The 18,328-nt window shown below is 42.4% G+C and overlaps 2 protein-coding genes across 3 annotated transcripts; one reads left to right on the top strand and one right to left on the bottom strand.

The window, feature by feature from the left end:
- Positions 1 to 7,631: 7,631 nt before the first annotated feature.
- On the bottom strand, positions 7,632 to 12,645 carry sirt3 (sirtuin 3). Of its 2 annotated transcripts, none has more exons than XM_084541674.1 (8): positions 12,071 to 12,645; positions 11,935 to 11,986; positions 11,062 to 11,247; positions 10,758 to 10,990; positions 10,545 to 10,664; positions 9,123 to 9,280; positions 8,837 to 9,040; positions 7,632 to 8,704 (listed from the first exon to the last, which is right to left on the bottom strand). In XM_084541674.1, exons 1-8 carry the CDS (start codon positions 12,174 to 12,176, stop codon positions 8,681 to 8,683), a joined length of 1,083 nt encoding a protein of 360 aa, XP_084397800.1. In that variant the 5' UTR covers positions 12,177 to 12,645; the 3' UTR covers positions 7,632 to 8,680. The 2 variants fall into 2 exon arrangements, with proteins under 2 accessions (XP_084397800.1, XP_084397801.1); XM_084541675.1 differs by having other exon boundaries at positions 9,123 to 9,284; positions 10,564 to 10,664.
- An 86-nt stretch (positions 12,646 to 12,731) lies between these two features.
- psmd13 (proteasome 26S subunit, non-ATPase 13) lies at positions 12,732 to 18,328 on the top strand. The gene is made up of 13 exons (XM_084541673.1): positions 12,732 to 12,958; positions 13,629 to 13,707; positions 14,326 to 14,360; positions 14,461 to 14,516; positions 14,610 to 14,653; positions 14,722 to 14,808; positions 15,357 to 15,528; positions 15,626 to 15,705; positions 15,804 to 15,929; positions 16,657 to 16,719; positions 17,188 to 17,268; positions 17,387 to 17,503; positions 18,023 to 18,328. Exons 1-13 carry the CDS (start codon positions 12,858 to 12,860, stop codon positions 18,116 to 18,118), a joined length of 1,137 nt encoding a protein of 378 aa, XP_084397799.1. The 5' UTR covers positions 12,732 to 12,857; the 3' UTR covers positions 18,119 to 18,328.

Genomic DNA, 18,328 nt, shown 5'->3' with positions numbered 1-18,328 from the left:
CCCGTTTTAACAAATTAACTCCGCATGAGAAGAAGATGGTTGATGGTATCTGGGCTGGCAGCGTGTACTTTTTAAAAAGCAATTACTGACGATATAAGTTTAATTCCTGGGTCCATTTTGTCTTTCGGTGATCCCTGAGGATTACTGCCCGGAACAATGATGATGTTTTGGTGGAAAGCTGCAGGAAGACAGCTAAGCACAGACTCCTGCCTGAATCGAAGGAAGATTTCAGTTTGTCCATAAAGCACTTGTTCTTTTTTCTTCTCTTTTATTTTTTGCATTTACTGTCCATCAACCTTGGCTGAGGGTTATGGTCTGCCAGTTCCCAGAGAAGGACGCAGGGATTTGTACAGAGCTTGAGAGGCGTGACTTCCTGAAAGGATAATCTCAGTGTAAAAAAAAAAAAAATATCTCCAAGGATACAAAAAGACTGAATAAGCCTTAGCAGAGCAGAATAACAAGCAGCTTCATGACCAAAAGCCCAAGTTTCCAAAATAAGGAAGTAGAAAATACTGGATACGGCGTCCTGTCAAGCGGTTACAGAAAATGAATGAATGAAAATACTGGATCATGTGTACTCAGTAAATATAAGCTACAGCCGATAGGTGGTAAGCTTAGCTTAGCATAAAGACTGGAAAAGGGGGAAATTGGTCATTTTAAGGCATGACAAAGACAGCTGAGGACCTTCCTCAATCAAGTTGTCTTCAGGAAACATGGATATTACTAGATATACACCGATCATCTTGTGACAATTCATTGTTCTTCAAAAACATGAAGAACAGCACAAGGTGTTGACCTGGCCTCCAAATTCACTAGATCCCAACCTGATCAAGTATCTGTGGGATGATCCACAGAGGCCCCTCCCCTCAAAGCCCACTAACAACATTCTGTTGCCAGACACCACAGGACACCCTCAAAAGGCCCATGTCCATTCTCTGATGAGTCACCACAAGGGAGACCTACACAATATTAGGTCATAATGTTATGGCTGATCGGTGTATATTTTTCTGCTTGTTTCACTCGCAAACATTTGGGGAGAGGGTTACCTAGGCAACCAGAGACTGGAACGTCCACTAGAGACCGACTGTGACGGTGCGTTCACAGTAGCAGTGAGGAATAACGAGCTACAACCCATTTTCAATAGAAGACGGCGAGATGAAGCGTCAAGCCGACGCCCAACATGAAAGTTGAGCTGGCTTCAGCATTTTTGATGCGGTGATGCGCCAACCAATCAGACGGGTTTGCTTCATCCGTTGCCGTGTTCTATATTTACATCCAATGGCATTGAAGAGTCGTAGCTTATGGCGCCCATAGCGTGAACGTAGCATGAGCCACAAAAAGATGGACAACCAGTGAACGGTTTTATCTGTGGACAGGGCTCTCTAATTTGATTTGAAGTGGTAAGAAAAGTGAAATTATTTGCATTTGTGCACAAATCTGGTCTTCAGGTCTTCATGTAAGTTCACATTTATGAACAAACAAACAACCGTGAATACTCTTAATAATCCCTTATATTAATGATCCCAGGCTAGCAGTTTCCTCCTGCTTCCAGTGTATATGCTAAGCTACATAAGCTAAGCTACACAACTCCTTGCTGTAACTTCGGAGTCAATTCAAAGATGTTGCAATTAGTTGCTTACTTCAATTAGTTGCGTCTGCTGCAGCTAGCTTTACAAGCCAGCGCTGCTTGACATTGCTGCTTCTTTTGTTTTGGGCGCACAGGAAAGGAGGACACTCAACAAACTGAGGAACTGATTTAAATATTTGGTACTTGGTAAGTGTAAAAGACAAAAACTGAAGAAGCTGTTTGAAGGGAGGTGCAACTCTTCTGGTGAAGCAGCCGACAGGAACCGTGAATGAAAGGTACCCGTGCATCAGCTGAAGCAATCAGAGTCGTTTAGTTGTAAACAAATTCAACTCCACGGCGTTCAGATGACGTGTACTGTTACTCTTCTGTCCATCACCACATAAAGCCCCGCCCCCAAACAATCTGATTGGCCTGACAGATATTTGCAGGAACATAATCAGTGCCCAACGGAAAGACTCCAGACCAACTTTCCCCCACAAAACATGTTAACGTGCAGGGGAAGTTCAACTGGCTTCAAGGCTTCTGCTTCGAGGGAAAGGGTCACGTAAACCGTCCCAATCATTGCGTCCCACAAATGTGAGTAGTTGCAGAGCAAATGCAAAAACACATTTTTAAAATGAGACGTACGTTTCTGCACATCAGCGTTTTTAGGAGGAAATACATCGACACAGTATCTGGAAGCTGGGGACAAAATAAATAAATGATGGACTTGTAAGTAAGGTGTGCACTGATGAAAGCTGTGACGTAATATTGAGCAGCATTACGCCTTAAGTTCAGAGGATGTTACCGTCTGTCCTGCTAGGATTTAAACCCCTAAACCACATTAATGAGATCCCAGAAAGTCATTTTGACTTGTCAAGAACACAATTTCTTTTCCCAATTTCTTCAAATGCCGTGTTTCTTATTCACACATTAACATCCTTCAAGCAAGGCTGAGCAAACCCGGACTTTATGGAAATGACGACCACTTTCTTCCATTCTAATAAATTAACGATTCATTACAGCGCTGGGAGGATTAAACTTAAAATAAATACCAAAAAGACAAATGTAATGGTTTAAACCTGAAGTTAATCCTCCATCATGACAAAGATTTACAATTTCCTTCCTTTTGAATTGTGAAAACATTTTTCCTTCTTTTTCTATGAACTAAACATGAATTTTAATTTATATTTACCAACCAGAGATGACGCCAGAACCCTTTGTGACATCGTGGGAAAAGAGTTTGTTGAAACTGAATGATTTGGTTTAAGAGAATATGAAAAGTACCGTGTTGTGATGTGAAAAGGTTTTTTGTTACAGCTAGAAAAAGACTAGGATTTACTTTGGGAACATAAAACGGAGAAATTCATCTTACTTAAAGAAATGTATTCCTTAACGATTACTTCTCTTCCTTAAAATACTCCAATGTGTTAACCAAATAATGTCAAAAAGCATTTAGATATCTATCCAAAGTGTATGTTTGAAACCTTTGTTGCTTTAGTAGAAAACTCAATTTGTTCTCCAGATCGTGTCTTCATAACTCGCACATTAGAGTCTACGTTCTTTTTTTTTTCGTCAAGTTTTTGTGAAAAACTTTAGTTTGAGTTGTCTGGTCACCGCTGTGTGTTATGTTTGGTTACTGCCTGTGCCTACTGTATGCCATATCCACGTTTTATGTGGAAACCTTTCTAATAAAGTGTTTCATCATCTTTCTAAATGTCCCGGTGTCCTTCGGCTGAGATCTAATCAGCTCGGGTTGCGGTCGCTGTGGTCGGACCAGCTCGTCTTTTTATTGTGCGTCGACTTGATGTGCAGGAACACCTTGAGCCGGGCGAACAGACCGGACCCCAGAAGAGATTTTGAGATAATTCTCGTGGAAAAAGTGACCGAGCTGAACGTCACAGCAGATTATAAAATCCTGTTTATGTGGAAAAAATAAAAACAAAAATGTAGAAGACATTTCAATGCTGCTATGTAGACGCCAAGACTGAAAGAGACAACCAGAAAAACAAGTTATTGGTAATGTCTCTGTGTGTCTTTCAACAAAAAGACTAAATGTTCATAAAGGGATTTATGTTTGCGTTCCTGTCGGACATTTTTGCCTCATTGTGGACGTTCTTTGTCACTTGGCATCTCTTTGTGTCTCTTTTTGTAGCAGTTATGGATCTTTGTCGTAATTTTTTGCAATTGTTTAGTTGTTTTCTGAAACTGCTTGTGTCGTTTGTGGCGTCGTTTGTTTTCACTCAGTAGTTGTTCGTCTCTTTTTTGGTCATTTGTTTTATGTCTTTGTTTGCCGTTCTGTAATTCTTGTGTGTCTCTTCGTAGTTATTTGTATGTCTTTGTGGCTGTTTTATTGTCTCTTTGTAGTCACTTGCACAACTGAGGCAATTTGAAATCACTTTATGAACATTTAGTCTGTTTGTGGCCATTTTTGTGTCTTTGTAGTTTATCGTGTATCTTTGTAGTTGCTGGCATCGCCATTTTGAATCCCTTTTTATCTTTGTGGCAGATTTCGTCTCTTTGTAGTTATTTGCTTGTTTTTGAGGCTAATCCCTTCGTGGACATTTTGTCTGTCTGTGTGTACATGTTTGTCCTTTTTTTAGTAGTTTGTGAGTCTTTGTGGTTCTTTCTGTGTTTTGTTCCTCCTTCTGTGACATTTTGCCAGCGAGGTAGATCTCACAGGTGCGGCTGTTGCTTCCATAACTGCAAATTAACTTCAGCGTGAGCACTATTTCAATGTGATGAAAAGTATTTTGTTCAAGCTCGAGGTAAAAAGCAGAGAGAAACCAATGAGAGGCCATGTAGTCAAGATTCTTTGGCCCTTTTTTAAACCTCCCCAGCATCAGTGTGTTTGAATGAAAGTAAAGACTAATTGAAGCTACAAAATTTCTCTTACCGCCAAAGAATAAGGATTCTACGTAAATAGGTGCCCCCAACTGAGATGTGCAAATTGGACATCAGGGACTGCAGAGTCTTATTACCTCCCACTGAGATAACTTCATGTTCGCTAAACTCTGCTATTTTAATCCGCAAAAAGCAAGTCAGCGTGACTCTCAGAAAAGAAGCTGCTCACCAGGCACAGCTGGATGTTTTGCCTTAAAGAGCTTTGATGCCAAAAAAAAGACACTCAAACCAAAATGACTAATTAATTTCTCGGCCATGAAACCTTTACTTCTATTGTTTTAAGTGAGCCACCAATGATCAGTCAAGACCTGAACAACACATCTGGAAACACTTGGCTGCTGCAGTTCCATGCAGATTTTTCAACCGGTTACAAATATCTCACTGGAATACGTCTGGAAAAATTGGAAATTGAAGATATTAAATGTTCTACTGACATATTAGTGGAGAAGACACCAAATAACAATTGATATGTGACCACTTTGTCCTGGTGATGACACTAAATTGAAGGTGAGGGCATCGTAAAAGTCACAGAGATTGATCTGCAGAGGAACATGAACAGATCTGAGTGTCAGTCTGTTGAAACTGGACACATCATTTGGAAACATAACAAGAGAAGTAAGAAGAAATCAGATTTCCTGTCTAGTTATTAACGTCATCAATAATCCCGTGGATGTGGAGGAGATGAAGACGCACACAGATACTAGAATGAAAAATAAAAAAAAAGCCTTTCTATCCTTGCAGCAGATGATATCTTTGTTAGAGAAAATGTCAGCAGCACCTTGAAAACACATTTTCCTTTCTGCCTTCGGGGCTGGCCGGAGAAGCAGAGGTGAAAATTAAGCGAGAGGTGCGAGAGCTGGAGTTTAGAAAAGTGGACGCAGGCGCTGAATTTTATCTCGGCAGTAGTGAGACGCAAAACTATGAAGCCGAAACAACACCTGTCAACGCTGAGCTCAGAGCTGAGGGCGGAGCTAGATCTGTCGCACCTGAGGCGTCCTGGGAAATGAAGGCGAGGAACTGCAGGGTGGAAACCAGTTTCCCTGGTAACCAGTGGCATGTGGATAAGAGTGTCTTAAGACGTTAAGGAACCTGAATGAAGAACCATCACCTGCAGATTTTATTTATTTATTTATTGACGTATAAATAAATAAAATTTAGGTCTTAATTATTAAAGTTGGCGTCTGTGTGGAAACAAAGACCCACCTGAAGAAAGTGTGCATGATATTATAAGGAGCTAGAGAATAATAAATAAAATGTATTTGATCTTGGAGGAGGGGGAGGAGGAGGAGAAGAACGAGAAGGAGAAGAAGATGGAAGACATGGAGGAGAAGATGACGGAGGAATAGAAGGAAGAGGACAAGAAGGAGGAAGTAGAAAGGAGGGGAAGGAAGACAAGGAGGAGATGAAGGAGAAAGATTAGGAGAAGAACAAGGAGGTGGGGAGTAAGAGAATAAGGAGGAGGTAGAGAGAAAGATTAAGAGAAGAACAGGAGAAAGAAGAGAAGGAGGAGGAGAACAAGGAGGAGGAAAAGAAGGACGAGGATGAGAAGAACTAAGTGGAAGAAGAGGAGAAGAAAGAGGGGCAGAATGTGGAAAGGAGGAGATGAGGGGAAGGAGGAAGAGAATGGGAAGAAGAAAGAGATGATGGAGGAGGAGGAGTTGGACAAGAACAAGGGGAAGGAAGAGAAGGAAGAGGAGGGGAAGGAGGAAAAGAAGGAGAAGGTTTCCTTGGTAATGACTGGATGAGAACATCTAAAGAACCATCAACTACAGGGTTCATTCTTCTACTACTCTACTCATCAAATTTAGATCTTTACTGAAACACCTCCACGGTGTCGACAGATTACGCCTCCTCCTCCTCCTCCTCCTCCTCCTCCTCCTCCTCCTCTGAACGTCATCCATTAGTTTAATAAATCACAGCAGCAGCAGCAGCAGCACTCATGACTGGTGTGTGGTCAGCAGCTGTAACCTCATTAATTATTTACCACTGTGATCATCATCTGGACATCAGCCATGTGACGTACACAGACTCAAAGTTAACTCCTTAAACTCTGGACTAGTTTCTTTAGAATCTTCTCCTCGTCACAACGCCAGAGTCTGATCAGAAACTCTGTGTCTGGATTAGTAGAAACGACAGAAACAAAGCTGGGTCTAGGAGGAGAAGGAGGAGTAAGAGGAGGAGAAGTAGGATGAAAAGAAGGAGAAGAAGAACTAAGATGAGGACAAGCAGAAGAAGAGGGAGGAATATAATGAGGATAAGGAGGAGAAAGAGGAGGAGGTTGAGAAGAAGTAGGATGGAAAGTAGGAGAAGAACTAAGAGGAGGACGAGAAGGAGAGGATGAGGAAAAGGTCAAGAGCAAGAAGGAAGAAGGAGGAGGAGAATGAGAAGGAGGAGGAAAAGAAGGGGTGAGGAACAACAAGGAGGAAGAAGAAAAGGAAAGGGGAAAAGAATAAGAGTGAGAAGCAGGGGTGAGAGAAGGAAGAGGGAGGGCTGTGGGGAGGAGAAGGAGGTGGGAGAGGAGAAAAAGAACTCAGAGGAGGAAGAGAAGCAGGAGGAGAAGAAGGGGAGAAGATGAGGGAGAAGAGGAAGGAGGAGGAGAAGGAGGAGGAAAAGAAGGGGGAGAGGAACAACAAGGAGGAAGAATAAAAGGAAGGAAAGAAAAAGAGAGAGGAGGAGGAGATGAGAAGAAGAAGAACTAAGAGGAGGAAGATAAGTAGGAGTAGAGGATGAGAAGTTCAAGAGGAAGAAGGAAGAAGGAGGGGAGAATAAGAGGAGAGAAGTAGAGGGAGAAGAAGGAGGAGGAGAAGGAGGAGGTAAAGAAAGAGTTGAATCTAATGAATATTTTCCTAGTGAACAGATTATTAAAGGTTTACACCACGACTCTCCATCTGATTAAAAGTCCCTCTGGTCAGTCTGTTCTGACTGAGCTGGTCACCGTCTGGGTCATAATACTAGGAGGCATGGACTGTACATAAAGATGTCATCAACCAGATACTCACCTGTGATTGGAGGAACTGATCCTGTTCTCTAATGACCCATTAATGTCCATAAACTCCAGTTGTCTAAATCCACAGTAAACTGTCCTCTGGCTCCATCTGCTGGTTTTACGTGAGGGTATCACACATCAATGAGCCACAACGACTCCTCCATCACCATCAAAACAATCTGAATAGTTTTATTGTGACAAACACCAGAGCAACACATTCATCTGGATTCAGCTGAGAAATGATTTACAGATTTTAGTGCAGACGTTCAGTTCAGTGAAAAACATGAAGATGAAGTAGAGGCTGAAAGTGATCATGTCTGTCCTCATGTCACTGGTTCCAGGGTTTCACCTCTATCCAGGTTTACGTCTTAATCTCTTCTGGGACGAGGAGGAGGAGGATAACTAGAAGGAGGAGAAGGTCGAGAAGAAGGAGGAGAGGAACAAGGAGGAGAAGAAGAACATGGAGGAAAAGAGGAAGAAGAACAAATAAAAAGGAATATAAGAGGAGGAGACGTAGTAGGTAAAGAAGAAGGAAGGAAGGAGAAGGTAAAGTAGAAAGAGGAGTAGACAAAGAAGGAGGAAGAGAAGGAAGAAGAGGGGAAGAAGCAGGAGAAGAAAGAGGTGAGAAAGGATGAGGTGGGACAGAAGGAGGAGGAGGAGGTTAAGAAGAAGCAAGAGGAGGAAAAGAAGGGGGGAAATGGCAGAAAGAGAAGGAGGAGAAGCTCAAGAAGAAGGAGGAAATGAAAGAGGAGATAAAGGGAATGTAAGAGGACGATAAGATGATGAAGAAGAAGGAAGGGAAAAGTAAAAGTAGACGGAGGAGAACAGAAAGGAGGAGAAGGAAGAGAAGGAGGAGGAGGTCAAGAAGAAGAAGAAATATGTCAAAAAGAAGCAGGAGAGGAAAGAGGTCAAAAAGGAGAAGGAGGGAAAGAAGAATGAAGAGGAGGAGTGCTGTCCTTCATATAATTGTCCAAAACATATTCCTTCTACTGATCACTATATATTTTCTTCCTCCTGTGTCGGTTCCTCCTCATCCTCACTGTTCATCACTTACCTGCGTCTTAAACACATCTGATCAGTTTCACTGTATTTCTAAAATGAGCAGTCTGTCGAGTTTAAACACATGAACCTCAGCAGGACGTCCCATGAAGCTGGAGCTGGAGCTGGAGCTGGAGAGCAGCGAGTAAAGTCAAACCTCGAGCTGTGATGAAGAAGAAATCCTCTCACTCTTCTGTTTTTGTTGCAGCCTGCAGAGAAAAGTTAAAGTTAAAGGATGAAAATGATCTGGAGAAGCTCTGAACTATTAACTTTCCCTTTTTTGTTTTAGACTACAGAATAAAAGAAAGGTTTGATTTTCTATAAATGTGCGTGACACCCACTTCCTCAGCTTCCATCAGAGCATCCAGTTCCCGCCTCCAGCCGAGGGCGTCGACCAGCGCCTGCACGCCGCTGACCACGTCCCCCAGCTGCGCGACGTCGTGAGGCCGGCGGCTCCAGGCGAACGGCCCCACCGGGTCCCTGTTGATGAGCAGACGGGGGACGGAGCTGCGAACGGCTCCTGCCAGGCTGGCGAACGGCTCCACCTGCAGAGTCAACGGCCGCAAACTGAGCACTTTGTTGTGTTTTCAGATCAAGACCTTATGTTTTTTGGCTGCTGGTGCTCACCTCCAGTGAAGTGCCCATGATGATCAGCAGGTCTGCCAGAGGGAAGTCTTTGAGATACTTGAAGAAGTGTCGCGGAAGCTCCTCCCCAAAAAACACGATGTCAGGCTTCACCACGCCCTTACAGGTGGGACACTTCGGGACCGTCCCGCTCATCACGTCTGGCTAACGAGACACACAAAAATAAATAATTATTGTCTGCTGACGATGCAAATCAGGCAAAATAAAATCCTGGAAGACAAAACATTGTTGGTCCAAACCACATCTGATGCATTTAAAAGAGGAGGAGGAGGAGGAGGAGGACAAGGAGAGGGAGAGAATGGGAAGGAGGAGGAGAAAGACGCAGGAGAAGGAGGAGACGGATGAAAAGATGGAGGAAGAAAACAAGATCTAAGAGGAGGAAGTGAAGGAGGGGGAGGGAGAGGAAAGAAAAGGAGGACAAGCAGAAGAAGAGGGAGTCATATAATAGGAAGAGGAGAATAACTAAGAGGAGAGAGGGAAGGAGAACAAGGGGGATAAGGGGAGGGTTGGGAAGGAGAAGAAGGAGAACTAAGAGGAGGACAAGAAGGAGGAGGAGGAGGAAAATGTCAAGAGGAAGAAGGAGGAGGAGAAAAGGGGGAGAAGGGAGAGGGAGGAGGAGAAGAAGGAGGAAATGAAGGGGAGAGGAACAACAAGAAGGAAGAAGAAAAAGAAGAGGTAAAGTAAAAGGAGAAGAAGAACTAAGAGGAGGAAGAGAAGTAGGAGGAGAAGAAGTTGGGGGAGATGGAGGAAGAAGGAGGAGAACAAGTTGAAGAAGTAGAGGGAGAGTGAGAAGAAGGAGGAAAAGAAGAGAGTTAGGAACAACAAGGAAGAAGAAGAAAAGGGAAAAGAAATAGGAGGAGAAAGAAGCAGAAGAAGGAGAAAACAAGCACGAGAACACAGGGAGGGAGGAGGAGAGGGAGAAGTCGGTGTAAAAGAAGGAAAAGAAGAAGGGCTATGGGGAGGAGAAGGAGGAGGAAGAGGAGAGGCAAGAGGAGGAGATGGATAAAGAATAAAGGATAAAGTAGGAGGAGAAGAAGGGGGAAGATGAGGACAAGTAGAAGAAGAGGGAGGAATACAAAATGAGTATAAGGAGGAGAAAGAGGAGGAGGAAGAGGAGGAGAAGGCTGAGAAGAAGCAGGGTGAAAAGAACGAGAAGAAGAACTAAGAGGAGGACGAGAAGGAGGAGGAGAGGATGAGGAGAAAGTCAAGAGGAAGAAAAAAGGAGGAAGAGAACATGGGGAGAAGAAGGAGGAGATGAACAAGAATGAGGGAGAAGAAAAGGAAAGTGGAAGGAGAAGAGGAAGGATTTGAATCTAATCTAATAATATTTTCCTAGTGAACAGATTATTAAAGGTTTACATCTGATTAAAACTCTGGTCAGTCTGTTCTGACTGAGCTGCTCACTGTCTGGGTCGTGACTCACTCTGAGGTCCTCGCCCTCATATTTCCTCAGGCAGGAGGTGCAGGTGGCGGTGGCGAACGTGCCGTGAGCCTCCACCAGCATCTCTGGAGGAATCCCTGCCACTTGACCCAAAGGAAAAATATTTAAAAAAAAAACAAATCCATCATTTAATCAGCACCACAATCTGAGTGACATTGACAGAGGCGAACACGTACGTCTCTCCAGCCCGTCGATGTTCTGCGTGTACATCCTGAGCAGCTGACCCTTCTGGTGCAGCAGACGTACAAAGTAGTGCGTCACATTGGGCCGGTAGTTGCCCGGATACAGCTCTCTGGCCAGGGCGAAGAAGGGGTCAGGGTTCCGGTGGAAGAAGCCGATCTCGAATATGGCCTCGGCGTAAGGGAGGTCGTACTGCTGCAGGTTGTCGTAGAGACCGCTGCCTGGAGACCTGGGAGCAAGTGAACTTCGTCTCATGTTCTGTCTGATCCTAGAGGGAAACCTTCGGGGAAACCTTTTTACCTGAAATCAGGGATGCCACTGGGAGTGCTGATCCCAGCTCCGGCCATCACCACCACTCTCTTGTAGCGCTTCTCTCGGATGTTTTTGGCGATGTCCTGCAGGGTCTGCTGCTCGACGGACCCACCACCGCTGCCGCCAAGGGAGAAAAACCTTCGGGTCCCATTCAACCAGGGGGAGTGTGTCCGTCTGTGAAGAAATTAAAACTCTGAGGTCTTGAAATAAGAAAACCTGACATTGGAAAAGTTTAAACACAGCTTGGTAGATTTAGACTTTTGCTTGCTTGGTCACAGTAGCTTAGTTGCACATAAAAAACACTCTTAAGAACCACAGATAAAAGAAAGATTAAATAAAATAAAATAAAAATAAGTAAAATAAAATCTAGTGAAATAAAATAAAAATAGTATTTTGACTTTTAATTTTTTTCCTGCACCTTTAGTCTGTTGGTTTTATTTCTTTCTTTCTATTTATTGTTTTCAAAGTAAGAATTTCATTGCATTTACATTTTTAACAAATTTCTAAGTTAGAAAAGATCACATACAAACAGTTTTCACGCTGCTAAATAAATAAATTTACAAAAAATAACTCTTCGCTCCCGTAAGGAAAACAGATTTCTGCAATGCAATGTCAATTAATTAAAAATATATACAGTACATTTATACAGTTCCACTGATGCTGCCACCACCGTGCTTCAGAAACATCCAACAGGGGGAACACTCTTCATAGGCTGAATCTTTTAATATTTTACATTTTCAGAGGCTAATACTAGACAGTCATTTGCACAAAATTAACTTTTTATCAATTACTGATCCATAAATGTCTAAACCTGAAGCTGCACATGCATTGTGTTGCTCTCAGGTGATGTTGTTGTCGTACCTGGACAGAGCAGGTGCACCTTCAGCTGGACACAGTCTCCTCTGACCAAAGCCTATAAAACAGCACACAGTTTATTAATCACCTTCAGTAATTGTTTCTGCAGCATCTGTGTGTGTGTGTGTGTGTGTGTACTGACCGTCAGCAGAGAGACTCCAGCTTGTTCTTGAACACAACCTGCGATGTAAACAACAAAGTCTGACAGGTGTCATTAATGAGGAGCCCACCAAAGAAGAAGAAGCCATTAGAGCAGCTGAGACTCTGACTCAAGACTCTCACCGCTTCACACAAGCACAATCCTAAACATTTACACGGCCTGTTGGCGCATTTACTTCAGTAAACATGAGAGAAAATGAATAAACAGTGACTGACAGCTTGCTGAAGTATGTGTTGTCGTCCTTTGACCTCCTTCTGTCTAACTTTAACTTCTCAAATCTATCATATCGTTTGCTGCGTAGGTTTAACGCACATTTAGTTAAATTACCCGCCTTATATTAATGTAAAACGATCCACCAGGATATAAATCATAACGCTAACAGAGGTCAAAATATCAACTTTATTGACATATTAGGCGCGTTCGACTTGATGCAGATCTGTCTGAGTCTGACTTGACGTGATGCATGCTGGGTAGAACAAGTTCATTTTAACCAATCATATTCGAGATCTATGAGCATGACAACCCAGCATGCATCACGTCAAGTCAGATCTGCACAGATCTGCATGAAGTCGAACGCGCCTATTAGCTTTAGCTAGCTAAAGAAACGCCCCCTTTATTTCCCATCAGCCCTTGCGCTCCGGAAGTAGTAGCAGCAGCAGCAGCAGCCAGCAGCGCAGACCCACAACACGGCAAAGCTACTTGACGTTAGCTGAAAATTCAACAACACTCACCAGTCCTGAAGTAGATTAAACTTAATTTTGTCGCTACCATGAAAGATGTCGCCGGGTACCTCAAACAGCAGCAGAGCAACAGCTCCACGCCGGAGATGGCGGCGGAGTGGCACGGGCTGGAGGAGTTGTACAACAAAAGGTAAAAAAAAGTCAGCTAGCTGGGGTTGAAAACACTCTGCTAACCGCTAGGCTAGCTAACGTTAGCTAGCTCATTCATTGAAATTGCACGCTGAGTCATTCGCGGAGCTAACGCTAGCAGTCGTAGCCGAGGTTTAGCTAATGCTAAAGAGAAACCTTCATCTTTGAAAACAGAGCTCATAACTCGGCTACTAATATTATTTTATGAACAAATAAATAGCGGCAGGTAAAAAGCACCTTGTGTGTTTTTAGGTTTTAACCCCGCACCTGTAATATAGAATAAAACTGACTGGCCTGTCTCAAGTTTTCTGTAGCTGTTAGCATGGAAGCTATGCATGAGTTTACATTACTTCACCATAGTAATAATCTTTTTAGTATTTTATCAACTAATATTAAAGAATATAGAACTTTTAAATACGATATTTATCGTTTTTTTTACATATTGACATATTAAAATTTTAACTTAATTGCTGGTTAAACAAACCAAAGTCCCAGAATAATCATTATTTTTCTGTTGATCAATAACACGAACATATTTACAATATATAGGAGCATATTCAGTATATGTGTAATTAACATGACATGTCAGGGCTTTGACTATTTCATCAGTTCTTGTGTTTGCTGATAACTGTTGTTAAAATACGTATGTATATATTTTTTGTTGTTGACAGGTTGTGGCATCAGTTGACTCTGAAGCTGACAGACTTTGTCAAAGATCCTTGCTTCAAAACAGGAGATGGCCTCATACAGGTACGTGCACCTCACCCGAAGTCGTTTACCTGCAATACACCTGTAATGAGTATGCACTGATCTTGATGTGCCCTGGCACCAGTTAATATCATGCAGCGACTTGTCTTTAACAAATTTTCACCCTTTTGTTGCTTTTATGAATCGTCAGTAAAATAGTTTTGAAGCTTAAATATCTATAAATGATTTGATAGTGAATCTGAAACAGATCTACGGACAAAAAGTAGTGGATGTAATTAGGTAGAATTAAATTAGCATTAAACGTATCAGATATATCAGTCTATCAAGAAAATAATATATGCATAGTGAGCGTACATGACAGTCCAAGACAGTCAGAAAGGTCGGGGGTGGGCTGGGGGGTGGACAGAGACAGGAACTCGACCTCAAATCAAAATACTTTAATGTCAAATAAAAACATCAAGTTATTATTTCCATGTCTGTGTCGTAAGTGATAAAGACTAATGAGTGCAAAACACAACTAGTTGTGTTTTAACGGACTAAAAGTACCACATGCAGCTTTTCTGTTGATTGAGACTTGTTGTAAATAATGCCGTGGATTTTTTTGGCCACTAAAAGGACTCCGTTGACGTTGACTCTGAATTTCTTTTTTTCTTCTTGTAGCTTTATGAAAACTTCATCAGCGACTTTGAACACAGGTGAGATGAAAACTGTGCGATCGCTCAGTCGAAACATGTAACTGGATCCTGTTTGTTCTGCTGCTAATTTTATTTTATTTTTTTCTTGCTCCCTTACCAGAATCAATCCACTGTCGCTGGTGGAGATTATACTGTTCGTCGCCAGACAGATGTCAGGTGAGAACAGGAGGCAATGTTTTCTGTAGGACGTTCTTTGTTTCATGATGATGTTTCATTAAAACGTTTTTTTCTTTTTCTTTTAATGTTTAGATCCAAAAGATGCCATCACTTTTCTGGAGAAGACCAAGGAGAAGGTAAGTTCAGGGCTTTCTAAATGTACATTTTCTAAACTGTATTTCTGATCAGACTTTGTCTCCGTCAGGTGAAAAGCAGCGACGAAGCCTCCATTCTCTGCAGGACTTCAATCGGCAGTCTCAAATTGGAAATCAGCGATCTTCCTGCCACAAAGGTGAAACCTTTTAAACTCTCATCTCTCTTTGTTTGCAGGTTGCTGACGCAAAAGCATCCGTTTCGCACCTCATTTAGAAATAACGCTCCGCTGTGATGTTCACGCGTGATGTGTCTGTGAAGCAGAGCGCCAAAAACACAAAAACGCTGCTGCTTTACAACTCACACATGGCTTTGTAACTCCGGCTCTTACTGAAATAAATTGTAGGTGTTGGATCCACCTTTTCCTTCGCACCTGAGATTTTAAACTGCACGGGAAAACATCAGTCACTATAGAAACTTGGTGAAGTGGTTCTGCTGCTGTTAACCACCACATAATGTTTTAATCAACGTTTAAATAAATCAAAATAAATCCAGTCGGACTTAATTTAATGTCAGATTTAGGGTTGGAGAATAGCTACCTGATCAGAGTATTTCCTATGAGACATGATTAAGTGCAGATTTTAAATCCCGCCATGGGACATTTAAATGTTTATTATTATGTCTAGTAACATCATCCGACTCTGCTAAAAGTCTACAATTATCCCTGTTTGTTTCTTTCACTTCCAGAAACTCATTGAAGAGGTCGAGGAAATGTTGAACAACTTGCCCGGGGTGACGTCGGTCCACGGCCGGTTTTACGACCTCTCCAGCAAATACTACCGCATCATCGGGAACCACGCCTCCTACTACAAGGACGCTCTGCGCTACCTCGGATGCGTGGACATCAAAGACCTTCCAGGTGAGCGGGACGGGAAGAAAATCTGAATTAAGTCTAATTTTAAAAAACAAAACGAAGCACGTCGCTTATATCTTCGTGTCTGAATGTTTGTCCACAGAGACAGAGAAGCAGGAGAGGGCGTTCACACTCGGACTGGCTGGACTCTTGGGAGAGGGCGTTTACAACTTTGGAGAGCTGGTGGGATTTACACCGAGCAAAGTGGTTGTTGTTGGTTTTTTCCATTCAGCTGAAGCTCAGAGTGGTAACGGCTACGTCTGCCGTTTTGTCTTTTGCAGCTGATGCATCCTGTGCTGGAGTCCCTGAGGAACACAGACAAACAGTGGCTCATCGATACGTTATACGCCTTCAATGGAGGCAACGTGGAGAAATTTCAGGGCTTCAAGACGGCATGGGGCCAACAGGTGAGTCACATTATATCAGACGTACACTGACAAAAAGATTCATTAATACACTAGATGTTACAATCCCTTGTGCCAAGATCCCAGGCAAAACACATTTAGAGGCCCTATTCAACTGAGAAACCCTAACAAACCAACAGTCATGTGATATGACACTTAACCTACAATCTAAATGAACTAAGTAAAAGCTGCTGGCTTGTAGGCCCACAGAGCAGCAGAAGATAATTCAAACATTGTGAAACATAAGCTAACCTAACGCTGCTGGCTTGTATGGCCCGCTCAGCAGCTAACCATAGCTACCAAGCAACATGAAGACATCAGGAACCTGGCCTAAACAACAGCAGTATGCAGCATGTCATTGGGGTTTTCAAGTGGGCACCTCCTTTCACTGAGGTTTCGTTAAGTTAGGCCCACGACACCTCAAGAAGGCGTAACAGTGAATTCCAGCGTCCTGGAGTCACCCCCCTCCACGCTGCCACTGCAAAACCCCGTTTTTCTCAACATTAATATTAGACAACAACTAATATTTCAGTAATTAGCCTAGTCCTTTTATGAATCACGACACAAACAAATCTACCGTGGGAAGAAATTATTTGTGTTGAGATTTAGAACTTCTCAAAAATTCACTGCTTTCCATTTTCATGAATGTCTTAAGATCAGAACGGCACCATCTGCTCATGTGGATCAACCTTTAACTGGTTAATTTTCTCTCTCTCTCTCTTGAACATAGCCTGACCTTGCAGCACACGAAGCTAAACTAATGCAGAAGATACAGCTGCTCTGCGTGATGGAGGTGAGTCACATTTATGCCCTTTTTGCACGGGACCAGTTTTACCTGGGGTCCTGTAGTCATTTATGATTGTCTGTGGTTTTAATCCTGTGCAGATTGACCACATACGTCATTTGTGAAGTAAAAATGACGCCGCATATTACCTACCATAGTTAACCTGAATTGGTTTCTGTCTCTTTTTAAGAATTATGAAGAATGTGTTATAAATCAAAGTTTGGACGAAGCATATTTAGATGTGTTGGATTTTATTTAGTGGTGTTTTAATGTGTTCATCGCTTCAGTAAAGGTGAGGAGCTGATTTAAATACTGGTCGCTAGTTTGTAAATTCTCCCCCAGAATCAATAGTCTCATCACATCATGTTTTTTGTTTGTTTGTTTTAATATATTTTTCATTATTGATCAAAATCTGCAAATAACTTTTATTCTGAATCGCTGCTCTGTATGCTAACTCCTGTCTCCTTTTCCTTCCAGATGACCTTCACTCGTCCAGCGAATCACAGACAGCTGACGTTCACTGAGATCGGTCAGAGTGCCAAGATCCCCGTTAACGAGGTCAGTAAATCTGTTGACCCACTTCGATCACCAGAGAGAATATTGTTACAGCTCTATTTTTAATCACGCGGAGCTGATGTAGTTTTACCTGACCGTTTGTGATGTTTGCCTCCTGCAGGTGGAGCTTCTGGTGATGAAGGCTCTGTCTGTGGGGCTGATCAAAGGGAACATTGATGAGGTGGACCAGAAGGTGCAGATGACCTGGGTGCAGCCCAGAGTGCTGGACCTGCCGCAGGTTCGTTTTCTTATCAAATATCACACTTATAACTACATTTACATGGACAAGTTAATCTTCCACCTGATCAATTGTTCTAATCAGAGATTCCAACTTCACTGTTTACAATAGACGCTGAATAAAATGGCGTTGAATCCCTCAGGATTTTCTACATTTCTGCATAAAATTGACTTAAAACATCAGCAGATATTCACAAAATTCCTGAAAGTAAACAGTTAAACAAATTGTATACGTTTTTATGTGTTTATTTAGATAACTGCGCCAGTATTATATATCTGAGGCGCAAAGGTAAACGCACCTCTAGGATTACAAGTTAATTTCAAGGCTAAATTAGTGTTCAGAAGTGTTTCTTAATGAATCTAAAGAGACTCCGCTGTCAGTGCCCCTTCTGATTAGTCTTATTTTTAAGGTGGAGGTCATTCTACGCCATGTATTTTTTTTAAATGCTGTCACTAGAGCAGTAAACATTTCCTCCTGCTCTGATGCATGTCAGGACTAATTGTGGGTTTTTGTTTTCAGATCAAAGGCATGAAGGAGCGTCTGGACTTCTGGTGCGGCGACGTTAAGAACATGGCCATGCTGGTGGAGCAGCAGGCCCACGACATCCTCACCTAAACAGATTCGGTCTGCAGACGGAGAGATCCCACATTTTTTTTGTTTTGTTTCGTTTTTTTTCTTTCTACCCGATGTTCATTCTTCTGTTACTGTCACTGTTTATTACCAATCTGTAAATTACACTGTGGTATTTTACAAATAAACAACTGGTTGGAACATTGTCCTCACTGCGTGGACTGTACAAAGATAATAAAATATCTACAAAAATTA

Source organism: Chelon labrosus (assembly GCF_963514085.1).
Source record: "Chelon labrosus genome assembly, chromosome: 3".
NCBI classification, from domain to species: Eukaryota; Metazoa; Chordata; class Actinopteri; order Mugiliformes; family Mugilidae; genus Chelon; species Chelon labrosus.
The sequence above is the reverse complement of the archived record's forward strand: the minus strand, read 5'-3'. Positions and strand labels throughout refer to the sequence as shown.